At 41.0% G+C, this 18,948-nt stretch overlaps 1 protein-coding gene across 1 annotated transcript in view; it reads left to right on the top strand.

Annotated features, from left to right (window-relative positions):
- Positions 1–18,948, top strand: part of MFSD2B (major facilitator superfamily domain containing 2B) — a 41,697-nt gene that overhangs the window by 17,541 nt on the left and 5,208 nt on the right. Inside the window, exons 6-13 of the mRNA XM_032104045.1 lie at positions 606–775; positions 4,903–4,993; positions 5,088–5,209; positions 7,578–7,661; positions 8,979–9,059; positions 14,338–14,447; positions 15,986–16,129; positions 17,975–18,151. Of these exons, the coding sequence (XP_031959936.1) occupies positions 606–775; positions 4,903–4,993; positions 5,088–5,209; positions 7,578–7,661; positions 8,979–9,059; positions 14,338–14,447; positions 15,986–16,129; positions 17,975–18,151 (979 nt within the window). The remainder of the gene's footprint in view (positions 1–605; positions 776–4,902; positions 4,994–5,087; positions 5,210–7,577; positions 7,662–8,978; positions 9,060–14,337; positions 14,448–15,985; positions 16,130–17,974; positions 18,152–18,948) is intronic.

The following is an 18,948-nucleotide window of genomic DNA, read 5'->3' as shown; positions in this document are numbered from 1 at the left end:
GGAGGCTTTGGTTATTTTTTTAGATGATCTTTTTTTTTTCTGGTGAGAGTTAGTGATCTGGATCATTCTCTGAGGTAGAGGTAGATAGTTCTGCCTGACTCTGGCGTTAGGCAATTAAGAACAGCACCTGCTGTTTCCAAGAGTTTTGTAGCTGTACTATTTCCATAAACCTGAGGTATCACTTTATTTTTCAGTTGGAGGACTCAGAGGTCTGATTAGATAAGTGTTTCACAAGTTACTGTCAAGTTTGAGATGAATAGTCTGATGTCATGACTCCAAGTCCTGCTTTGGAGAAAATGGCATTTAAAAAGTAGTTCCACTCTGGTCCTCAAGATGAAAGATCTCCACGTTATCCCCTTGTGGCTCTTAATCTCAGCATTCAGCATCTCATGCAGCTTGTGTGGATGCTTCTTCTCAAAGCTGATCAGAAAAACAAATGACAAAACTCTTTTTCCTTGAAACTGTTCTATTACTGATCTTCCAGTTCTGCTGTTCTTTGCATTACTGATTCCTGTAAAAGGAAATTGTTTGATGACATTTCTCTTCAGTGAGACAAATGAGCAAGATTCTCATCCTCAGTGCACATTTGTGCTTCCGTTTTTTAGGAATGACCATGGAAGTTCTTGGGACCTTGATTGGAGCTGCACTTCAGGGGCAGATTGTGGCCAGTGCTCATGTCTCTCCCCACTGCACTGTGAATCCCTCACTAAACACCACTGACTCCTGGCATGACGCTCCCAGCATTCCAGACCCCTCAGATCCCCTGTCTCATCAAGTAAGTGTCTATGGGAACACATTGAAATGTATAAAATACAGAGAAGGGTGGGGATGTTCCTCTAATACCATATCATATCCATCTGGATGAGCACAAATGCGACTTCCTTGAAATCAGTGATGTTGGAGCTGAGGCGGTGACCCTGTTGCAAACAGTGCTTCCCATCTTTGCTGTCTTTGCAACCCCTCCTCAGTGTGACAGCATAATTTCTCTGAGAAGCTTTGCAGGGGGTGCCAAACCTATAAAGTAGCTGGGAGGGACATGGCCATCCTTTGTTTTCACTAGGGGCTGATTTACAGTTTATAGAAGCTTAGAAAGAAAAGCTAAAGAGCCAGAGGAGGGTCACAAAAATTGTCAGAACGTTGGAGCACTTCTGTAAATACAGGCTGAGATTTGTTCAGCCTGGAGGAGAGAAGGCTCCAGGGAGAACTTACTGCAGCCTTTCAGTACAAAAAGGGGGCTTTTAAGAAAGATGGGAGAAACTTTTAACCAAGGCTTGTAGTGACAGGACAAGGGGGAATGGTTTTAAACTGAAAGAGGGTACATTTAGATTAGATACCAGGAAGATTTTTTTTACAATGAGAGTGACAAGGTTGCCTAGAGAAGCTGTTGGATGCCCCATCCCTGGAAATGTTCAAGGCCAGGTTGGATGGGGCTCAGAGCAACCTGGTCTGGTGGAAGGTGTCCCCACTCATGGCAGGGGGTTGGAACAAGATGATCTTTCAAAGTCCCACCCAACCCAAACCATTCTATGATTCTATGAAAAAATGTTGGCTATAGTAGGATCTTTCAGTTCAGCAACACTGCTTTCCAAAGGAGTTACCACTGGAGATGTCCTGTACAGGTAAATGGCAATTTTGTGAATGAAACTGTAAGTCCTATTTGGAATCTGTACTTTTGTGAAGGTACAAAGCGCTGTTATAAGTAAATGTTTGGTAACAGGCAATTAGTGGGGGCAGATCTCAATGGTTCACATGTGGAATGAACCTAGGGATCCATGCTTGTTTATTTAATTTGCCATGGCAGACTTTTCCTGTAATTTTTCACAAATAATTAATCTCCTCGTACTTGACTTCTATATTTTTTTGAGAAACAAAGAAGGTTTTATATCTGGGAGGAAAACCTAAAACCCGATCCAAACCTCAGTTAGCACAATTTGATAGTCTTCAATTGTTTCCAGTGGTCTAGAAACAGGCCCTGAATCAAACAATTACCTTGTGGAGTGGGTTTTACCTTGTGTAATCAGCAGATTGTTGGTTCCATTTTACCAACTGCTAGATTCATCCTTTCTTTTTATGCTTTCATCTGTTGCTCTGTCAGTGCAAGTACCAACCAATATATAAAATACCCTATGAAAAAGATTCCTTGACCTGAATCTAATCTCAAATGCTTGTTGCAAATGAGGAAGTACATATTTGTGCTCTCCTAATGTGTTTGAGTAGCTCCTATTATCATGCTTCAGCAGCAGTAAAATCACAAGCTAAAGGCATGTTTTTATCTATGTTTTGAATTTGCATACTCTGGCATCAACACTGGTGGTCCAGGAAAGGGAATAGTCCTGGCCTTGCCCCATTCCCAGACGCTATTCTCTTTCTCTGTTCCTTACTTTTTCTGGCACAGGCTTCTCACAGAGCTGATCTGGGCAACTGTCTGAGGACACCTGGGCTGCTTCTCTAAGTGGCCATACCATTTTATGGCTGATTAATGTGTTTTGGAAGATGCTTGTTTGGTAACTTGTAGTGTGTGTTTTAACAAGACACAGAACATCATCCTGTCTTCCTTTTTAGCTTCTGGGACAATAGTTTGATGTAAAACACTATTGTGTTTATTATACCTCTGTGAATTGTCAAGATGAGTAGCTTGACAAGTCATGGAGCAAGCTGAATTTCATTGCACAGCAGATTCCCTGTCTGAATCTGCTTCAGACTAAAACCCCCAATTGCTATTTTGAAATCTCTGAAATGGCTTTCACATAAAAAATGACACAATCTTGATTTATTTCCTTTCTGTCTAATCACCTGTGCTTTCCTGTCCTTTTTGAGGTAGGAGGGAGATCGAGAAAGAAACTTCACAATGAGTTGAATGTCAAGTCATTTTTTATTTTTTAAAACTAGTAAAGATCCATAGCATAAAGTAGCCAGAGTTTGTAGGCAGAGGCATTATCTTTCATTAAACTAGATACTAAAACTGGGAAACTATGGGAAAGCTTTTAGACACAAACATTTTTCAGATCTGAAGAAGTTGCAGTGTGACTGGAAACCTGTCCCTTGTTCACACCACACACAGCAGAATATGCACCTAATTAATTGCACAGTAAACAGGAGATGTTGGATCTTGAATTTTGGTTGTATGACTGATGGGCACTAAGTTACAAGTTGAGGCAGGACTAGATTATATGAACTTGAAGAAACTCCATCAGGAAATATTTAGAAGAGGGCGAATCTTGACTTTCTGTTAGTGCCCTTCAGAAGTATGGCCCTGACCCTTTTTGTTACAAGGACTATTTCTTCTCTGCTCAAGAGCACATCTAGTTTTAAAAACCACTTAGTGAACAACTGATATTATTTTGCTCATTATTGAAAAAAAGGAAATGGAAGAAATGGTTATTTTTAAGCTCTCCTGGAGTTGTTACTATAAGCTTAGGAATGTATCTTTATTACTGGAAACCAAGCATGGGTACTGATAGAGTTGTAGATGGGCTAACAAGTTTTGTTCAGGGTTGGAGAACCTTATTTGGCCTTCCATGAGTATCCTTGATAGTGTAAGCTCAAATTACATTTAATGATGGCCTATGAAATACAATATTTAATTCAGATGCTTCCAGCAAATTAACAAATACGTAAAAATAAAATATAAAATTCACAAAGGAGTCCTGCTACTATCCTTTTTTTTCAGACCGTTCTCTTCTGGCTAGGCTGCATTTGAGGCTGAAATTGCCTTGTTTAAGTGAATTCAGGCATCTCCACTACTGCTCTCTGTATTCTGTGCAGGCCATGACCAGCAGTGTGAAAGTACTCTGTGACTTAATTTATATCTCTGATATAAAAAAATCCCTCACCTTTATCCCATATAAAGAACATTCCTTTATTTCACCATGTTATTTTCTGAAATGTAAACATCCTAACAAAAGCTGTTTTCTTGAAAATCTTCTATTCTTACATGGTTCATCTGAATATGTTTGCACCTCTACTAAGTGTCTTTATATTTGGAAGTACATTCTTGTGATTGCATTTTTTACCACCTTCTTCTTAGAATTATAATAATTTCATCTACAATATATAACCAGTAATTTGGAATTCAGTTTTCCTATCAAATAATCACTGTGTCATAAAGCTTTTAACCAGCACTTACTTTATCTTTGATAACACACTCTAAAGTAAATTTTTACATCATACTAAAGCAAAATATTTTTTAAAGCTTTAATCCAAAGTCAGTGTAGTCAGAAATAATAAATGAGACCTTGTGGTGTGGGAAGTATCCTTGGAGGCTTTGCTCCCCTGGATAAAAGGAAGCAAAGATTTCTGAATTTGCTTGAATATTTCCCTAAATAACTGGGAAAACCAGCATGCAAGCTACCATATACTCAAAACATTGGCATGTAAGTATGATTTCTAAAATTCATTATTATCATCATGTATAAATGCAAAAACTGTAGTAACTATGTTTACATCAGTACTGAGGACTCTCCCATCCACCATGAAGTTCCAGACTGCAGTCTGTGTAGCCAGATCAACTGGACTTACTGAAAATTAGAATCCCTCTGTGGATTATGCATGGTTTTGATTAGGTGACTGTGTGTGTCTGTAGTTAGTCTCAATATAAGCAAATTTTTAAAACATTCAGGTTGCCAAGACAGTAACCCTTTTGTTCACAGCCTCTTTTTTTTTTTTTTTTTTTTCTTCAAGAAATAGATACTTATATGCCCTGAATTTATCCTAAGACAGGTGTGGTTTATAAACAAACTGCAGAAGTGAACATTTTTCAGAGAGGCAGCAGACAGGCAGTTGGCTGTATGCAGATGGGCATTTCTTCATTTGCAGGTGCCTTACCAAGAAGGGACTGAAATTTTCATAATGACATGTCATTCTCCTGTCACAATTTCAAATGTCTTTTTTTCCTTTTGAAAGGCAAAAGTTTACATGATTGCAGCAGGGGTCATAGCAGGTGTATATCTTCTTGGAATTGTCATTCTTTTTCTTGGAGTAAAGGAAAGGGATGGTAAGTTTCATTTAAATATGCCTTGATTTAATAATAGTTATTTCACATTCCTTTATTGAAAAGATTTTTATTTTATGTATTTTGCTTCTCTTAGATCCTTATGCCTTAAACTCAGACAGAGCAATTCCTTTTTGTAAGGGGCTTGCACTCACCATGAAGCATGGTCCATATGTGAAGCTTACAGCTTCATTTCTTCTCATCTCAACAGCGGTTCAGGTAACTTCAGACCCTCTCAGTCTGTGTGTTGGCCTCATTCCACTCTCAGCACGGGGGAGTCTGAAATGCAAATAACCTTTGGCTGGTGACTGGAGGGGTGATCTAGGGGGTGTTGCCTTCCCCTGTAAATCAGTAGGGAACCAGAGTCCTCTTTTGGGGTCCTGTGTGGCTGGAGATGGTTCTTAAAAAGGAGAAGCAAAGCCAAAGTCATGACCATTTAAAGACTTTTTTTTTTCCTTTTCTTTTTTTTTTTCTCCTTTTCTTTTCTTTTCTTTTTTTTTCCTTTCCTTTTCTTTTCCTTTTTTTTTTTTTTTCATAAAAGGTGAAGAACTAGTCCTAGTGACCCAAACTGGGTCATTCTGTGTTATCCATCCACAGTTTCCTGTGGTTTCAATTGCTTAGAAAATGCCTTTTCTCTTCTGTCTGTTCCTCTCTGTGTGTGCCCTGCTTTAAACCACTGCCCCTTTCCTTTGCATAGGTGGCTGCCCTCAGATAGTGGCTGAACTAGGTCTTGTGGAATCTTTTGTGATGGAAGGCATTAGGTCAGAGTAAGAAGACATTCAAAGGCAGGAGGTCTCTCCTGTGTCAGAGTTAGGTAGAGCCCATTTTGAAATGAGGACCTGCAATTGGATGTGGCTCTCATGAAAAGATGTGGTGCATCCTCCCAGAGAGGAGCTGTAGAAAAGCCACTCAGTAAGGAACCCTCACTCCCCATAGGTCCAGGAGGCTTTTTAAGCTTGATTTTTTAGCTTTGTTCAACTCAGTGAATATGTTATTTTGATGTGAACTTGTACATATCAGTTGAAGTTTACTTTATTTTGAAAAGCAAATAATTGTCACATTTTTGCCAAGAGACTCTTAGTCACGTGAACCATTGATCAAATGAATATCAGGACAGAAGGCAGGAGTATGACATGTAAGAGAGCAGTCTGTGCTCACCAGAAGTCCTGGTGAATTACTAAGTTCCTTAGAAGGGCTGCTTAAAAGTTTGTTTGCCAAAGAAGCACTGAACTTTTTTGTTGGCCTGGATTTGGGCACAGCATCTGTTAGTCCTTGCTGGAATACTGAAAGGTGAGAAACAATAGCAGAAGTTATTTCTACTCATATCTGGGAGCTGGAGGTACTGTGACCAGCTGCAGGGACAGGGAGAAGATGAAAGATGAAAGGTCCCTTATTGTCCACATCCTTCCAGCATCCACTCAGTCAGCAGGGATAGAGAGCACATCTGGTTGCTGGCAGCCAACTACTTGCTGACAACACCCAGAGAGGAAAAGATTTTCTGTCAGTTCATATCTCTTTGTTTTGCTATTTGTGCAGACTGAAGGGAAGGCGTGAAGGGAGGCAGAAGCTGGAAGATATGTTACTCCAGCTCAGCCAGCATGAGCAACCCTTGCTGCTGTTATTTGAGGGAGGGACACTGATATTGTGGACTTTAGAGAATGGATCAGTAAAGGAATGGGAAGGTAAAGATGCATTGGCATAATTCCAGAATATGATATCCTATGTCTAAAATTAAGGCAGCATAAACAGGGACACAAACTAGGGAAGGCTTTTGTGATAATACAAATGGGATACAACTCTTTGAATATCCTAATTTGTATACATATGATTGGCCACCTGTAAGCTACAAGCACACAAAGGAGCAAGAATTGATCATGCTGCTGTGGCATGAGTATTAAATTCTCCTCTGTCACTCCACTTCTGCAGAATTGCTGGAGCTGGCCCTCCATCACATTCAGGTGTTCAGAGTCCCCTGAGTTCTGCAGAAGCACGGTGGTGGCACTGGCTTCACCTGTCATATAACACACTGCAGTTAGGTCCTTCCATCTGATGAGGATTCAGACGTAGGGAGATACCTGACCCAAAGCTACACTCCATATCTGAGGCTGCATACAAAACCAGCTGCTTTACCACAGAAAGTTGGCAGGAGTGTTACTGCAGCTGAAAAGTTACTTGTTTCAGAGTCAGAGCTTCTAGAGAAAGATTCATGGCCTTGCTGCGGAAAAGAGAGGGCGGTTTCTTGCAGTAGTCTGTAGCTGTGACAACAAAAGGCACATGGGACATAGAGAATAATGCCTCGAGACAGAATCCTTTCATAGGGCCATTACTGTTTTGGTCAGTTTTATGCTCTGTTAGGTGTGGTTTACCTCTTGTTTACCCCAGCATTACTGGCACGTTATTCCAGTGATAACGGGACAGTTACTGCTTCTTTAAATTGTTGCAAACAAGGGATGAATGAGACTCCCAAATCCTACATTTAACACATCAGTCACCGACTGTATTTAACTAATATGTCATGTGATGTCATTTTTGTCTTTTTTTTTAAATTTTCCTTTCTCTTTTGGTGGTCACCAAATGTCTTCAACAGCTGGAGCAGGGCAACTTTGTCCTGTTCTGCACTCACGCTGCTGGCCTCCGCAATCATTTCCAGTATTTGGTGGTGACCATCTTGGTGAGTTGTACTTCTCTCCCAAATGTTACCTGGTTCTCACTGGGCTTTGGCACAAAGTAACAGAAGACAAGAAGTGTTTTGTGTCTCAGCAGAGCTGTTAGGAAGCTACACTCTCTTTTGCATTGTCTGTTTGAAATAAAGTTGGTGTTCCCTGCTGTACTTCTAAAAATATAGTGGTTTGGAACTTTTAATTCATTCCTGGTTGTTTTTACCTGTAAGCAATTTTCTGCTCCTATAAAGGAAAAAAGCTGCTTCTAGAAAGGAGGTCTGGAATTTTACCAGCTTTTTCCCTTTCCCCAATCTTATGTGCTGAAAATTAAACAACTTTAATTTGCATATTCATACACACGACTCTTCTGGGCTAGGCAGCTTGCAAGGATAAATATTTAAAATATCCAGAAATATGAAGATTCCTCTCTAGAGCAATTGGCAGCATGATAAAAAGACCCTTGTACAGAACCTTTTTTCTTGACATACAGAGATAGAATTCTGCTTGCTTAGGTGATACTTATCCTTTCCCAAATTATAAGACATATCTTTTCCAAAAACATTAAAACCAAGGTGTTGGTTATCTTAAGGGTCTGCAAAAGAGGAGTGTTGGTTATCTTAAGGCTCTGCAAGTGATGGTCACCAAGAACAGAGACAAGAGACAGTAGAGTTAAAGTAAGCAAAGACTGAAATATAACTGTAACAATTAGATGACATTTAAATAAAGGTATAGTGTAAGGCTGCCATTAGTGGCAGTACTTCAGTGCATTGGTACTATGTTGCATGTGGTTGTTGCTGCTATGGGTGAGTATTTCAGTATCTGAAACAGCAATGTTTACTGCAAGCAACTATTTCTCTTACAGATTGTTCCTAATAAGGGATACATAGTATGGAATGCTAACTCTAAGTATATCTTAGGATAAGTTTATCCTGCACTTCATCTTTCTTCCTGTACCATGGGGTAGAGCTAAATTCACTCATCATCTGTCAGGTTCAGGCAATGTGGCAAAAGGCATTAGCACAAAGTGTGACTATTTGCAGTATGTCTGAACCTCAATGACTGAGCACAGCTTTGACTGCTGTGGCTCGCATTAGGAAAGGAAATTTTAAGACACTGTCTTCTGATATTTGACTGTGGAAAACCCTCTCATGTATAGCTTAACAATGAATTTTAAAAAGTCACTCAAAGGATGAGGAAAACCAGTAATCTTCATGTTCACCTTCCTTTCAGGCCTTTATGTACTAGACAAAAAGATGCCTGTGAACTCTAGAGCTGAAGAAGACAGTGGCAGTAAGCACAGTACAGATATCGGTTTTTGTCCCTTGTAGGTATCAGCAGCTGTGAGCGTTCCCTTCTGGCAGAAGTTTCTGCAGAGATTTGGCAAGAAGTGTGCAGCATGTGGGATTTCGGTAAGCAAATGCTCTGAGAAAAAGAATTCTGCTTGTGCTCATTTCATTTGACAACTGGAGCCACTCAGGAGCTCTTTCAAGTGCTTATAAGCTCAATCTATGTGAATTTGCTCCGTTTCCGAGTTTGTTTTAAATCATTATACCAAATTTCAGACAGATTCCAAGTTTCCAAGGGAAACTTTTGAGAAATGAATTGATGCCATAGGGAGGTCCCAGTTTATTTAAGAATCTGCAGAAGCTCTCCTCATTTGACTGCTCTCAGAACTGAGTCTTAGTGAAGTTTTATAAATTCAGATCTGAGTTGCCTCACGTTGACAAGTTATCTGTTGTACAAGGCTTGTTTTGTCCTTGTTATATGGTGCTGAGGTGTTTGCATTGGTAATTCAGTCCCAGGCAAGGAAACAAAACTCTGTTACACGTCCTCCTCTAGGAGCACTCCCATCCCTCTGAATAGGGGGGGACAGTTATTAGTGAAGTAACGAAAAGGTGACCTACCTGAGAAAAGAAGCCTAGTTTAACTGTGACACAACTCTGCAAAGCCAGCTCAGTGAGCCTGCCCTTGTCACTGATGGATTATTTTAAGTCCCTTACTTAGTGCAGACAGCAGCAATTTTCTGTCATCATCCTCGGTGAGTTATTGTATAGGCTGGTTCCTCACCATTTTCCCCCTGTTTACCTTCAATTACTTATGAAAGAGGAAAGAAAAATTGCCTTGTGCACAACAAAGCAGGAGGATTTGAAAAAGCCAGCCCAAAGCTATATGTCAAAATCTGAACAAAGCTGAAAAATTTAGGTCTGGTGACAGTTGTTGAATAGCGTTGAACAGGTATAATTTTTGAAATTAAAAGCTGTGTTGGAATGACTTCCAGAGAATCAGAAGTAACTTTAAGACCCAAGTTCCAAATATGCTGAATTGTTATGTTTTTTGAAGTAGGCATCTGGAATCCAAGCCCCATCCTTATTTCTTTTTACCACTTGAGCAAAGAGAATTGCCAAAAGCACTATTGGCCCATTGACTAGACCTGAGAATGCAGATTTCCTCCTTAGGAAATCTCCTCCTCTGTCTACTTGGCTACAAAAAATGCTTTCTTCAACCAACTTGGCTCTACAAATTTAGTTTTACATGACTGGAAAGCCTGTCAGCACCTCTGTAAACATGGTTTAACTTAATTTTACAGTTGAGTTGCTTGACTGTTATGGTCTAAGTGGGGGATGGATTGAAAAAAAGCCACCTCTCTCTTTCACCTTGTAGACATTTCTCAGGGGACTCAGTGTGTGCTCAGTGATGGATTTAGTGTCTGACAATGCATCACAGGAGCTTCCTGTACTACCACCTTGTGTGATCTGTACAACTAACCTGTTCTCTCCCAGTATGAAATAAAAGCACATCATTTAAGGCTTCTGAGTTTGTCATTGGGGAATGGTCTACTGGAAGGGAAGGAGACAGGGGAGAAAACAAATTTTTCTTCTCTAAAACCTCACTCAGTTTTCAGGGTGAACATGTGATTGGAAATTCAGTTTCCTGAAAGAAATAGTCACAGTGCTCCAGACTAATTTTTCCTGTTAAGGTGATTCTAATGTTGAAGAGAACCCTGAAAGAGGTTAGAAGCTGGTAGATAAGCAACAAGAATCTTGGCTTTCTTCCACTGATATTTCTCCTTTTTTACCCATTCCTCCACAAGCCGTGGCCAACAAGTCTAACTACTGATTAAATATCTAAAGACTTTTTGGAATTATCAGGAATTATCCTGCTCCCAAGTAGGATCCTTGATAGCATTCTTCCCACAACCAGGTGGGTGCACAGGCTAGAAATTATTCTCTTCTATTTATTTCCTTCAGCTTCCACATGCTGTGTTCATTTAGGTGTCTGCTCTGCCCTCATGGAGCAAGCATTGAACTTACATTCAATAAGTCTCAGATGGTGACTGGAGGTGAAGTTGTCATGAGAAATTTTTAGAAGTGTGGTGTCTTCTTGGTTCATAGTTTTGGCAAGGTGTCTAAAAGCAGAAGACGGCTCTCTCCCACAACTCCAGCTTCCATCCTAGCCAATAATACCTTCTGGCTGTGGGTTTTGGAGGATTTAGTAAAAATAAAAACACCTCTTCACAGATATGCAATTGTTTACTTGCCATCTATGAGCACTGTGCAGCATGGAGAGATGCCTTTGGATGAATCCGGGCTCTGCAGCCCTGTTTCCACTTTCCCATCCTGTTTCCACTCTCCCATCCTGTTTCCACTCACATCCTCCCTGCACCTTTTCCTGATTTGCCCTTCATAATGTGCTGCTGCACAGATCAGTACCACCTTCAGCATCCCAGCAGGGTCACCTTCCACAGTGCTGCCAGGGAACGGATGGAAGGCATGGGATAACTGTAGGATATTGTTTATAACTCAGAGGGCAGCAGCCCTGTGATGAGGGAGCAGATGCCAATAACAGAGTATTTGCTTTACAAGTAAGAAAGAAGGAGCTGCATTAGCTGCTTATTGCAGTGGGAGCACTGCCCCCACGACTGCGATGCCGCTGCACGAGCAAGACTTTAGGGCATTGTAACCTCAGTCCTGCTGGCCCTGCTTCTCTTTCTCTAGGAAATTACAGTTACAATGATTATTATTATTGATCTAGAATTTTGTTTAAGTGCTTTGGTTTCTGAGTGGGTGCCCCATGTGGGAGCATAAGGCAGTCATAAAATTGCTTATAGACAACATAAAATCTTGTATTGCTGGAGTGCTCTCTTGTGGTGAAATAACGATTTTGCCACAACACTGGGCTAATGCAAGGATTATCTGCCTGCGCTGGGAACTTGCAGTCAGGAAAGGTTATTTTCTGCCTCCTTAACTTGGGAGCAAATGCTTTAGATGGGAAATGCATTTAAAACATAAACATAATGGATTAGGCTCCAGGACTCCCAGAATCACTTATCATACAGAACTGTAAATAGCAGTGCTTAGGGGAATCACTCTCTGTGAAAGCTCTTCTCATACCCTCAGCTCCCAACCTGCACATGTAGAGGATTGAAACACTTAATGTTAAACTAATCCCCCATCATTAAAAAGCCCTGTAGATAAGCCCCTGGTTCAGGATTCTACATGTGCTGCTGTGCCTGTTCACAGGCGTGGGAGATGGAGCATATGATGGGTATAGGACAGCTGGGCAGTAGGCATTCAATCAGCATTTAAAGTAGTGGATTTTCAATCCTGTAAGCCCATTGCTTCAAGTTGAAGTTGAAGAAATCTAGTGACTATGACTACTGCCAGAACACAAATCCCAAGCATCCCAAATTAATTTGGTTTTGAGGGTAACCTCTGTGACTTGGCATGCAATGTCTTGAGTGGATCCGGCTGTGTAGAGTGGAGTAAAACACCCTGAATTTTGGGTTTAGTTATTGCTGAGTATGTATATGGCTTTAAAGGAGTCATTGGAAATGAAAGCAAATTCTTCCTCATACAAGACTGAAGGTGATCTGTGAAATGGTATATTTACAGTTTAAAATGACCACTGAAGCCCTGCTACTCCCCTTGAAATGCAGTGTGAGGATGTTTTTAGGCATCGTCTCTAATAGTAAATTAAATAGTTCCACTGGCCTAAAATAGAAATTGACATTTGGTCATCTCTGTTACTCAACTGGCAGAAAAATCTTTGCCCAAGCTGATTAGCAGTCTCCCAAGAATTATCAGTGCTCATGGATAAAGGAAGAGCAACTGACAGTGTCTACCGGGATTTGTGCAAAGCATTTGATACTGTCCTGCATGACATCCTTGTCTGTAAGCTGGAGAGGCATGGATTTGGTGGATGGACCACTCAGTGGATAAGGAATTGGCTGGATGGTGGCGCCCCAAGAGTTGTAGTCAATGGTTCAATGTCCAAGTGGAGACCAGCGAGGAGTGTCATTTCCAGGGGTCTGTATTGGGACTGGCTCTCTTTAACATCTTTGTCAGTGACATGGACAGTGGACTGAGGCACCCTCAGCAGGTTTGCTGGTGACACTGAGCTGTGTGCTGCAGGTGACACGCTGGAGGGAAGGGAGGCCATCCTGAGGGACCTGCACAGGCTTGGGAGGTGGGACTGTGGGAACCTCATGGAGTTCATCAAGGTCAAGTGCAAGATCCTGCACCTGGATCAGGGCAATCCCAAGCACAAATACAAGATGGGTGGAGAATGGATTGAGAGCAGCCTTGAGGGGAAAGAAACGGGGGTGTTGGTTGACAAGACACTCAAGATGACACAGCAATGTGCACTTGCAGCCTGCAAAACTAAACGCTTCAAAAGCAGCGTGGGCAGCAGCTGAGGAAGGTGATTCTGCCCCTCTGCTCTACTTTTGTGAGCACCCTCCTGCCATGCTGCATCCAGCTCTGGGACCTACAACCTCAGAAGGATGTGGACCTGCTGGAGTGAGTCCAAAGGAGGACCACAAAAATGATCAGAGGGTTGGAGCACCTCTCCTATGAAGACAGGCTGAGAGAGCTAGGTTTGTTCAGCCTGGAGAAGAGAAGGCTCTGGGGAGACCTTAGAGGCCCTTCCAGTGCCTAAATGGGCCACAAGAGAGCTGGAGAGGGACTTCCTACAGGGGCATGGAGTGATAGGACAAAGGGGAATGGCTTTAACCTGACAGAGGGTAGGTTTAGATTAGATTCTGGGAAGAAATTTTTTGCTGTGAGGGTGGTGAGGCTCTGGCAGAGGTTTCCCAGAGAAGCTGTGGATGCCCCATCCCTGGAAGTGTTCAAGGCCAGGGCTTGAACACTTGGATGGGGCTTGGAGCAAGCTGGTCTAGTGGAAGGTGTCCCTGCCCATGGCAGCGGGGTTGGAACGAGATGATCTTTAAAGGTCCCATCCTAACCAAACCATTCTGTTATTCTACCTGGGCACAGTTTGGGAATCAACCACTTCAGGGCTCTTTACAAAAAGTATTTATATGGCCGTAGGTCTTCTGGAGACCATGAATGTTTAGGAGTATGAATGTGGCCAGGGTCTGTGTGTTGGCTTCAAGACTGGTAAATAGGCTCTTGGGTCTGCTTAATTTACTTGTTCAGTTGTAGCCCTAATACTGCTGACAGAGACAACACTACTACCACTTGTCCTACGTTTCTCCAATTATTCTGGATAGTTAAGTACAGACTGACTCAGGGCTCTTTGGAAATGCTATTTCACCAAAATACTGAAGTATGAGACATTGTTGTGTGTGAACTGTTCTGTAACATAGTTTTGTATTTGGAAGGGAACAATCTGTATAGCGTTGAGCAGTGCATGCTGAAACTCAGATATAATGCTTTTCTTCTTCAGTGGATGATTCCTTTTGCAGTCATGTTAGTGACCATTCCAAACCTGATCCTGGCTTACTTCGTGGCCTTCATCTCTGGTCTGAGCATTGCAGCATCTCTTCTGTTGCCATGGTAGGAGAATTTTACATTTGAGGTGGGGAATTAATGTATTTTTGCGTTAAATGTATGTACTACTCCATGGAATTTGCCTCTGAAAGAGGAAGAATATGGCAAGAGTCACATCTTCCAAGAATCTTTTTTTGGTTTTATAGTGGATGCTATTTGCAATGATGTGAGCTTGGTTGCCCTGTTGTTAACAGATTACATCTACTGTAACTGTAGTTGCTCTTTGTACATAAGAGTATGTAAATTAATCAATAATCTAAGTAACTACAGAATGTGTGATAACATTGCTTCAGGAATTATGAAGTTAGGCAAATCAGTTAATGATGAGCAATTAAGAATGTAGCAGAGGACACACAAGGGAAACTATGTCTAACCTTACTTTTTATAAGGGCACGTTGTTATACAATGGGGGAAATGGCTTTAAACTGAAAGATGATAGATTTAAATTATGATTTAGAAAGAATTTCTTTACTGTGAGGATGGTGAGGCCCTGGCACAGGTTGCCCAGAGAAGCTGTGGATATCCCATCCCTGGAAGTGTTCAAGGTCAGGTTTGATGGGGCTTGGAGCAACCTGGTCTAGTGGAAGGTCTCCCTGCCCATGGCAGGGGGGTTGGAATAAGATGATCTTTGAAAGTCCCTTCAAATGGAAAGTCACACCATTCCATGATTCTGTGTATCCCTGCTTGAGCAGTCCTCTGTTACAGATCAGATAACACGAGGTTATTGTTAGGTTATTAAAAGAAACCAAGAATTAAGGTTCTTTGCACTTGAGGACTGAAAATAAGTGCAGAAAAACTACTCAAAGATAAGCATGGCAGGACATTTCCTCTTCAGATTAAATAATTATTATTGAGGTCACATTAACCAGAAAGCAAGACCATTGCTGAAGGCACTGTTTTTCATAATCTGTTTGTAGAATGCCCTGAAAACTCCAACAGATCATGGCATACATAGTTTGAAATAAGTTGTCAAACTACATAAGCTTTTCTGCACAGAGGCTGAGAAGCCCTTTTTTTCCAACTGTAAATGATTATATATATTGGAAATAAAAAGTCAATTCGCAATTGACATTTGAGCAGCTTCCATTCTAATTCCCCATTACCAAATTCAGTCTCTTTGAAGTAGAGAGAGAATAGGTTTCATTTGGTCTCTGAAAATGTTTTTACCTTGTCAAAAGAGTTATTTCAGAGTGCAACTATTCAGAGATTCAGAGTCCCTTGAAATATTAAGAAACGTGGGGTTTTTTGTTGCTCTTTTTTTAACATCACAACTTCTGATTGGAATGACAGGCAGACCAGGAAATTCTGTCACCTCTCAAGTGTTTGATGGCTTTTCTGTGGTTTTCTACATTTTAATATGTGGCCACGCTTTTCTTCTTTTTGCCCTCCTTTCCAGCAGTAGAACCTTTTGAACTGGATTCTTTCATGTGCATGACTACATCAATCAGCTTAAAAATGGAGGAGGGCTGTGCTCTATTTCATTAAGTTTGGACTTTGAAAAGAAATTTTGGCTTGAGTTTTTCTTTTATCTGGCTCACTTCTAGGTCAATGCTGCCTGATGTTGTTGATAACTTTCGCCTGCAGAATCCCCATGGAAAAGGACATGAAACCATTTTCTATTCTTCTTATGTTTTTTTTACCAAGATGTCAGCAGGAATTGGCTTAGGAATTTCTGCAGCAGGACTGGAGTAAGTAACACTGTGTTTCCACTTAGTGGATCTACTCTGAAAGCATTCTGAGGTTACAGCACTTTTACCCTGTGGAGTTAATTGCCTTCATGCCCTGAGCTTGAAAGTGCCAGCAGCTCCAGATGGCTGACCACTAAAGACAGGATTGTTGCCATCTAGGCCAGACAACTGAGCATTAGGTTACCTGCCCTGACATGTTTCTGTTCAGAAAAACCTGACTTTCCTTTAGATTTTCCTCTTTTCAATTACTCATGTAAATTTTAGTGGCTTATATGAATAAAGAACTAAACAAGAAAGTGCAGCAGATGAAGTTTCCCCACAGGTGATACATCTGCTTTGTGCATTCCCTGTTGCATCTGGACTGGACTATCTCTATGAGCTTGTAAGTCTTTGCATGGATTTGAGTGCTTTCAGGGGTGCCAGTAGCCTCTTCAGCATAAAAGGATCATTTCATAAATGGATCAATTCCTGCACGGTTTTAGGGAACTGGATACTGATCAGAGCCAGGAGCAGCCTTTCTCACGGCTCTGTCCATCACCTAGACCATGTCACTTTGGGAGATGGTTTATGGTCTCTTTCCACTTTGTCTTGTCTGTTCTGACCAGATTGAGAAAGTGGCCAGGCATCCCCTGCCCTGCCTTTGCGCAAGACCTGGCAGAAAGGGCCTGTGCCTGTCCCTGCTGCAGCACACAATAAACACTTAGAAGGGAAATCTAGCCCTTGACTCCAGATTAGGTTTTGGTAACCAGAATGTTATGCTTTGGGGCCTTAAGCGGAAATTGCTAAATAACAGGCAATGCTTGGCTGAACATTTTGGGCTTAGGAATTTTAGCTGCTTATTGCTAAAACCCTCAAACAATTCACTGTTCCCCAATTAGCCCCTTTTCAATTGCATTCCAGTTGGGTCCCAGCAATTTGCCAAAGCAGATGTTTGTGGGAGAACACAGAAAACAGAGTGATGCCAAATGAGCTGTAGCTTTCATTAGGTGGATGTTCAGAGGAAAAACTCATTCCACAAATTTGGAATAGGAATTTGAGTATATCAACAGTTGTGGGACTGCATGGAAGCCCTGAATCAATGAAGTGTGTGTACCTAACTCGGAGCACTTGAGTAAATTTGTCTATCTTGAGACGAGTGCTTAAGTGTGTGTTTAAATTAAAGTTAATTATTGCTGTTGAAATTGGTCAAATTACTTGCATGCTTTTAAAGCAGAGCTTGAATAGTTTGCTGAATATTAATAGGAAACATGTAAGAGATTAACTTCACAGAACCACAGAACCACAGAATCACAGAATCACAGAATGGGTAGGGCTGGAAGGGACCACAGTGGCTCATCTGGTTCCAACTTTCTTTGCTTAAGCAGGGTCATCCCAGAGCACATGGCACAGGATTGTGTCCAGATGGTTCTCGAATATCTCCAGTGAGGGAGACTCCACACCCTCTCTGGGCAATCTGTTCAGTGCTTGGTCACTGCACAGGAAAGAAGTTCTGCCTCATGTTCAGGTGGAACTTGCTGGGCATCAGTTTATTTCCTTACATGGGATTCCACAATCCTTTCTTTAAAAGTATGCAAGTAATTTGACCAATTTCAACAGCAACAATTAACTTTAATGTTACATATAATAACAAGAAAATACAGAGGTAATGCAGTTATCTGAAGTCAAGCACAAAAATGAGGTTTGAAAAACATTATTTGAAATGTAGTGGGAAGAAGGAAAAAAGAGAGGTTTAGGGAAAATGGGAGAAAAGTCTTGAAGAATGTTGGGGGAGAGAAGGAAGCCTTCAGGTGAACAACAGCCTTTTAGCTTTGGATATACACACACCACTTGTTTCCATTTGTTTAGGTTTACTGGATACAAGCCAGGGATATGCAGACAGTCAGATGATGTGATCCTCACTCTGAAACTCCTCATTGGAGCAGTCCCTGCCATCCTCATCCTTTTAGGTTTATTTATACTCCTTTTCTACCCGATCACTGAAGAAAGTCGGAAAGAAACAAAGCTTGCCCTTGAAGAGCTAAGGTAGGTTTGGACTGGCAGTAAAACAGCAGCAATGCCACCACTGCACCTCTTAATCATAATGGGAAAATTATTGTTTTATAATAAGAATATAGATATTCCTTACAACAAAATAAAACAATGTGCTCTTAGTCAAATTATTAATGGAATGGTGCCATGACATGTTCCAGTATCTCTTTTTTTGTAGTGCAGTACAACCTGCTTAGAAGACCATTTATCAGAAATTTCAGCTGCTCTATTTTACTTTTTCTCTGGAGTGGCTCACAAAGCACTATTGTGGTACATTGTTTCAGGCCAGAAATGAGGAATATTCTACATAGATTAAATTTCTGGGGAAAATGTGAATAGTTACAATTTACTTTTATACAGAAGAAAATTATACTGTTGACTGCATTCTTGGTGTTTATGGAATACAAGAAATATCCAAACCATTTAGAGACGTAGGCAGAAAAGACTGTGGGAGAAAAAGAGAGATCAGCTTTGAGCTATTCTTTCTCCTATTACACTATCACTCTCCTTCCTCCCTTTTTCTCCTTCTCCAAAGAAAATCTTGTCTAGCTCAAATTCATTCACTTCTGTCAAGTCTTGAGTCCTTGACATACGTAAGTACACTCCTGGCAGACTGATGGGTAAAATACCAAAAAAATAGGTTGTTACTCTGTCTTGATTTTATTATCCCAATTTACTGGAATTGGGAATTGATTTCCATGCTAAGGAATCCATTCTAAGACCTAAGCATGAGTGTCTGAGACCAATTCATGCCCCAAGATATCCAAGATATGTGCGTGGGGTTGGCAGAT

Source organism: Corvus moneduloides, chromosome 3 (assembly GCF_009650955.1).
Source record: "Corvus moneduloides isolate bCorMon1 chromosome 3, bCorMon1.pri, whole genome shotgun sequence".
Lineage (NCBI taxonomy): Eukaryota > Metazoa > Chordata > Aves > Passeriformes > Corvidae > Corvus > Corvus moneduloides.
Note: the sequence above shows the minus strand (reverse complement) of the source record. Positions and strands in the feature narration are given on the sequence as shown.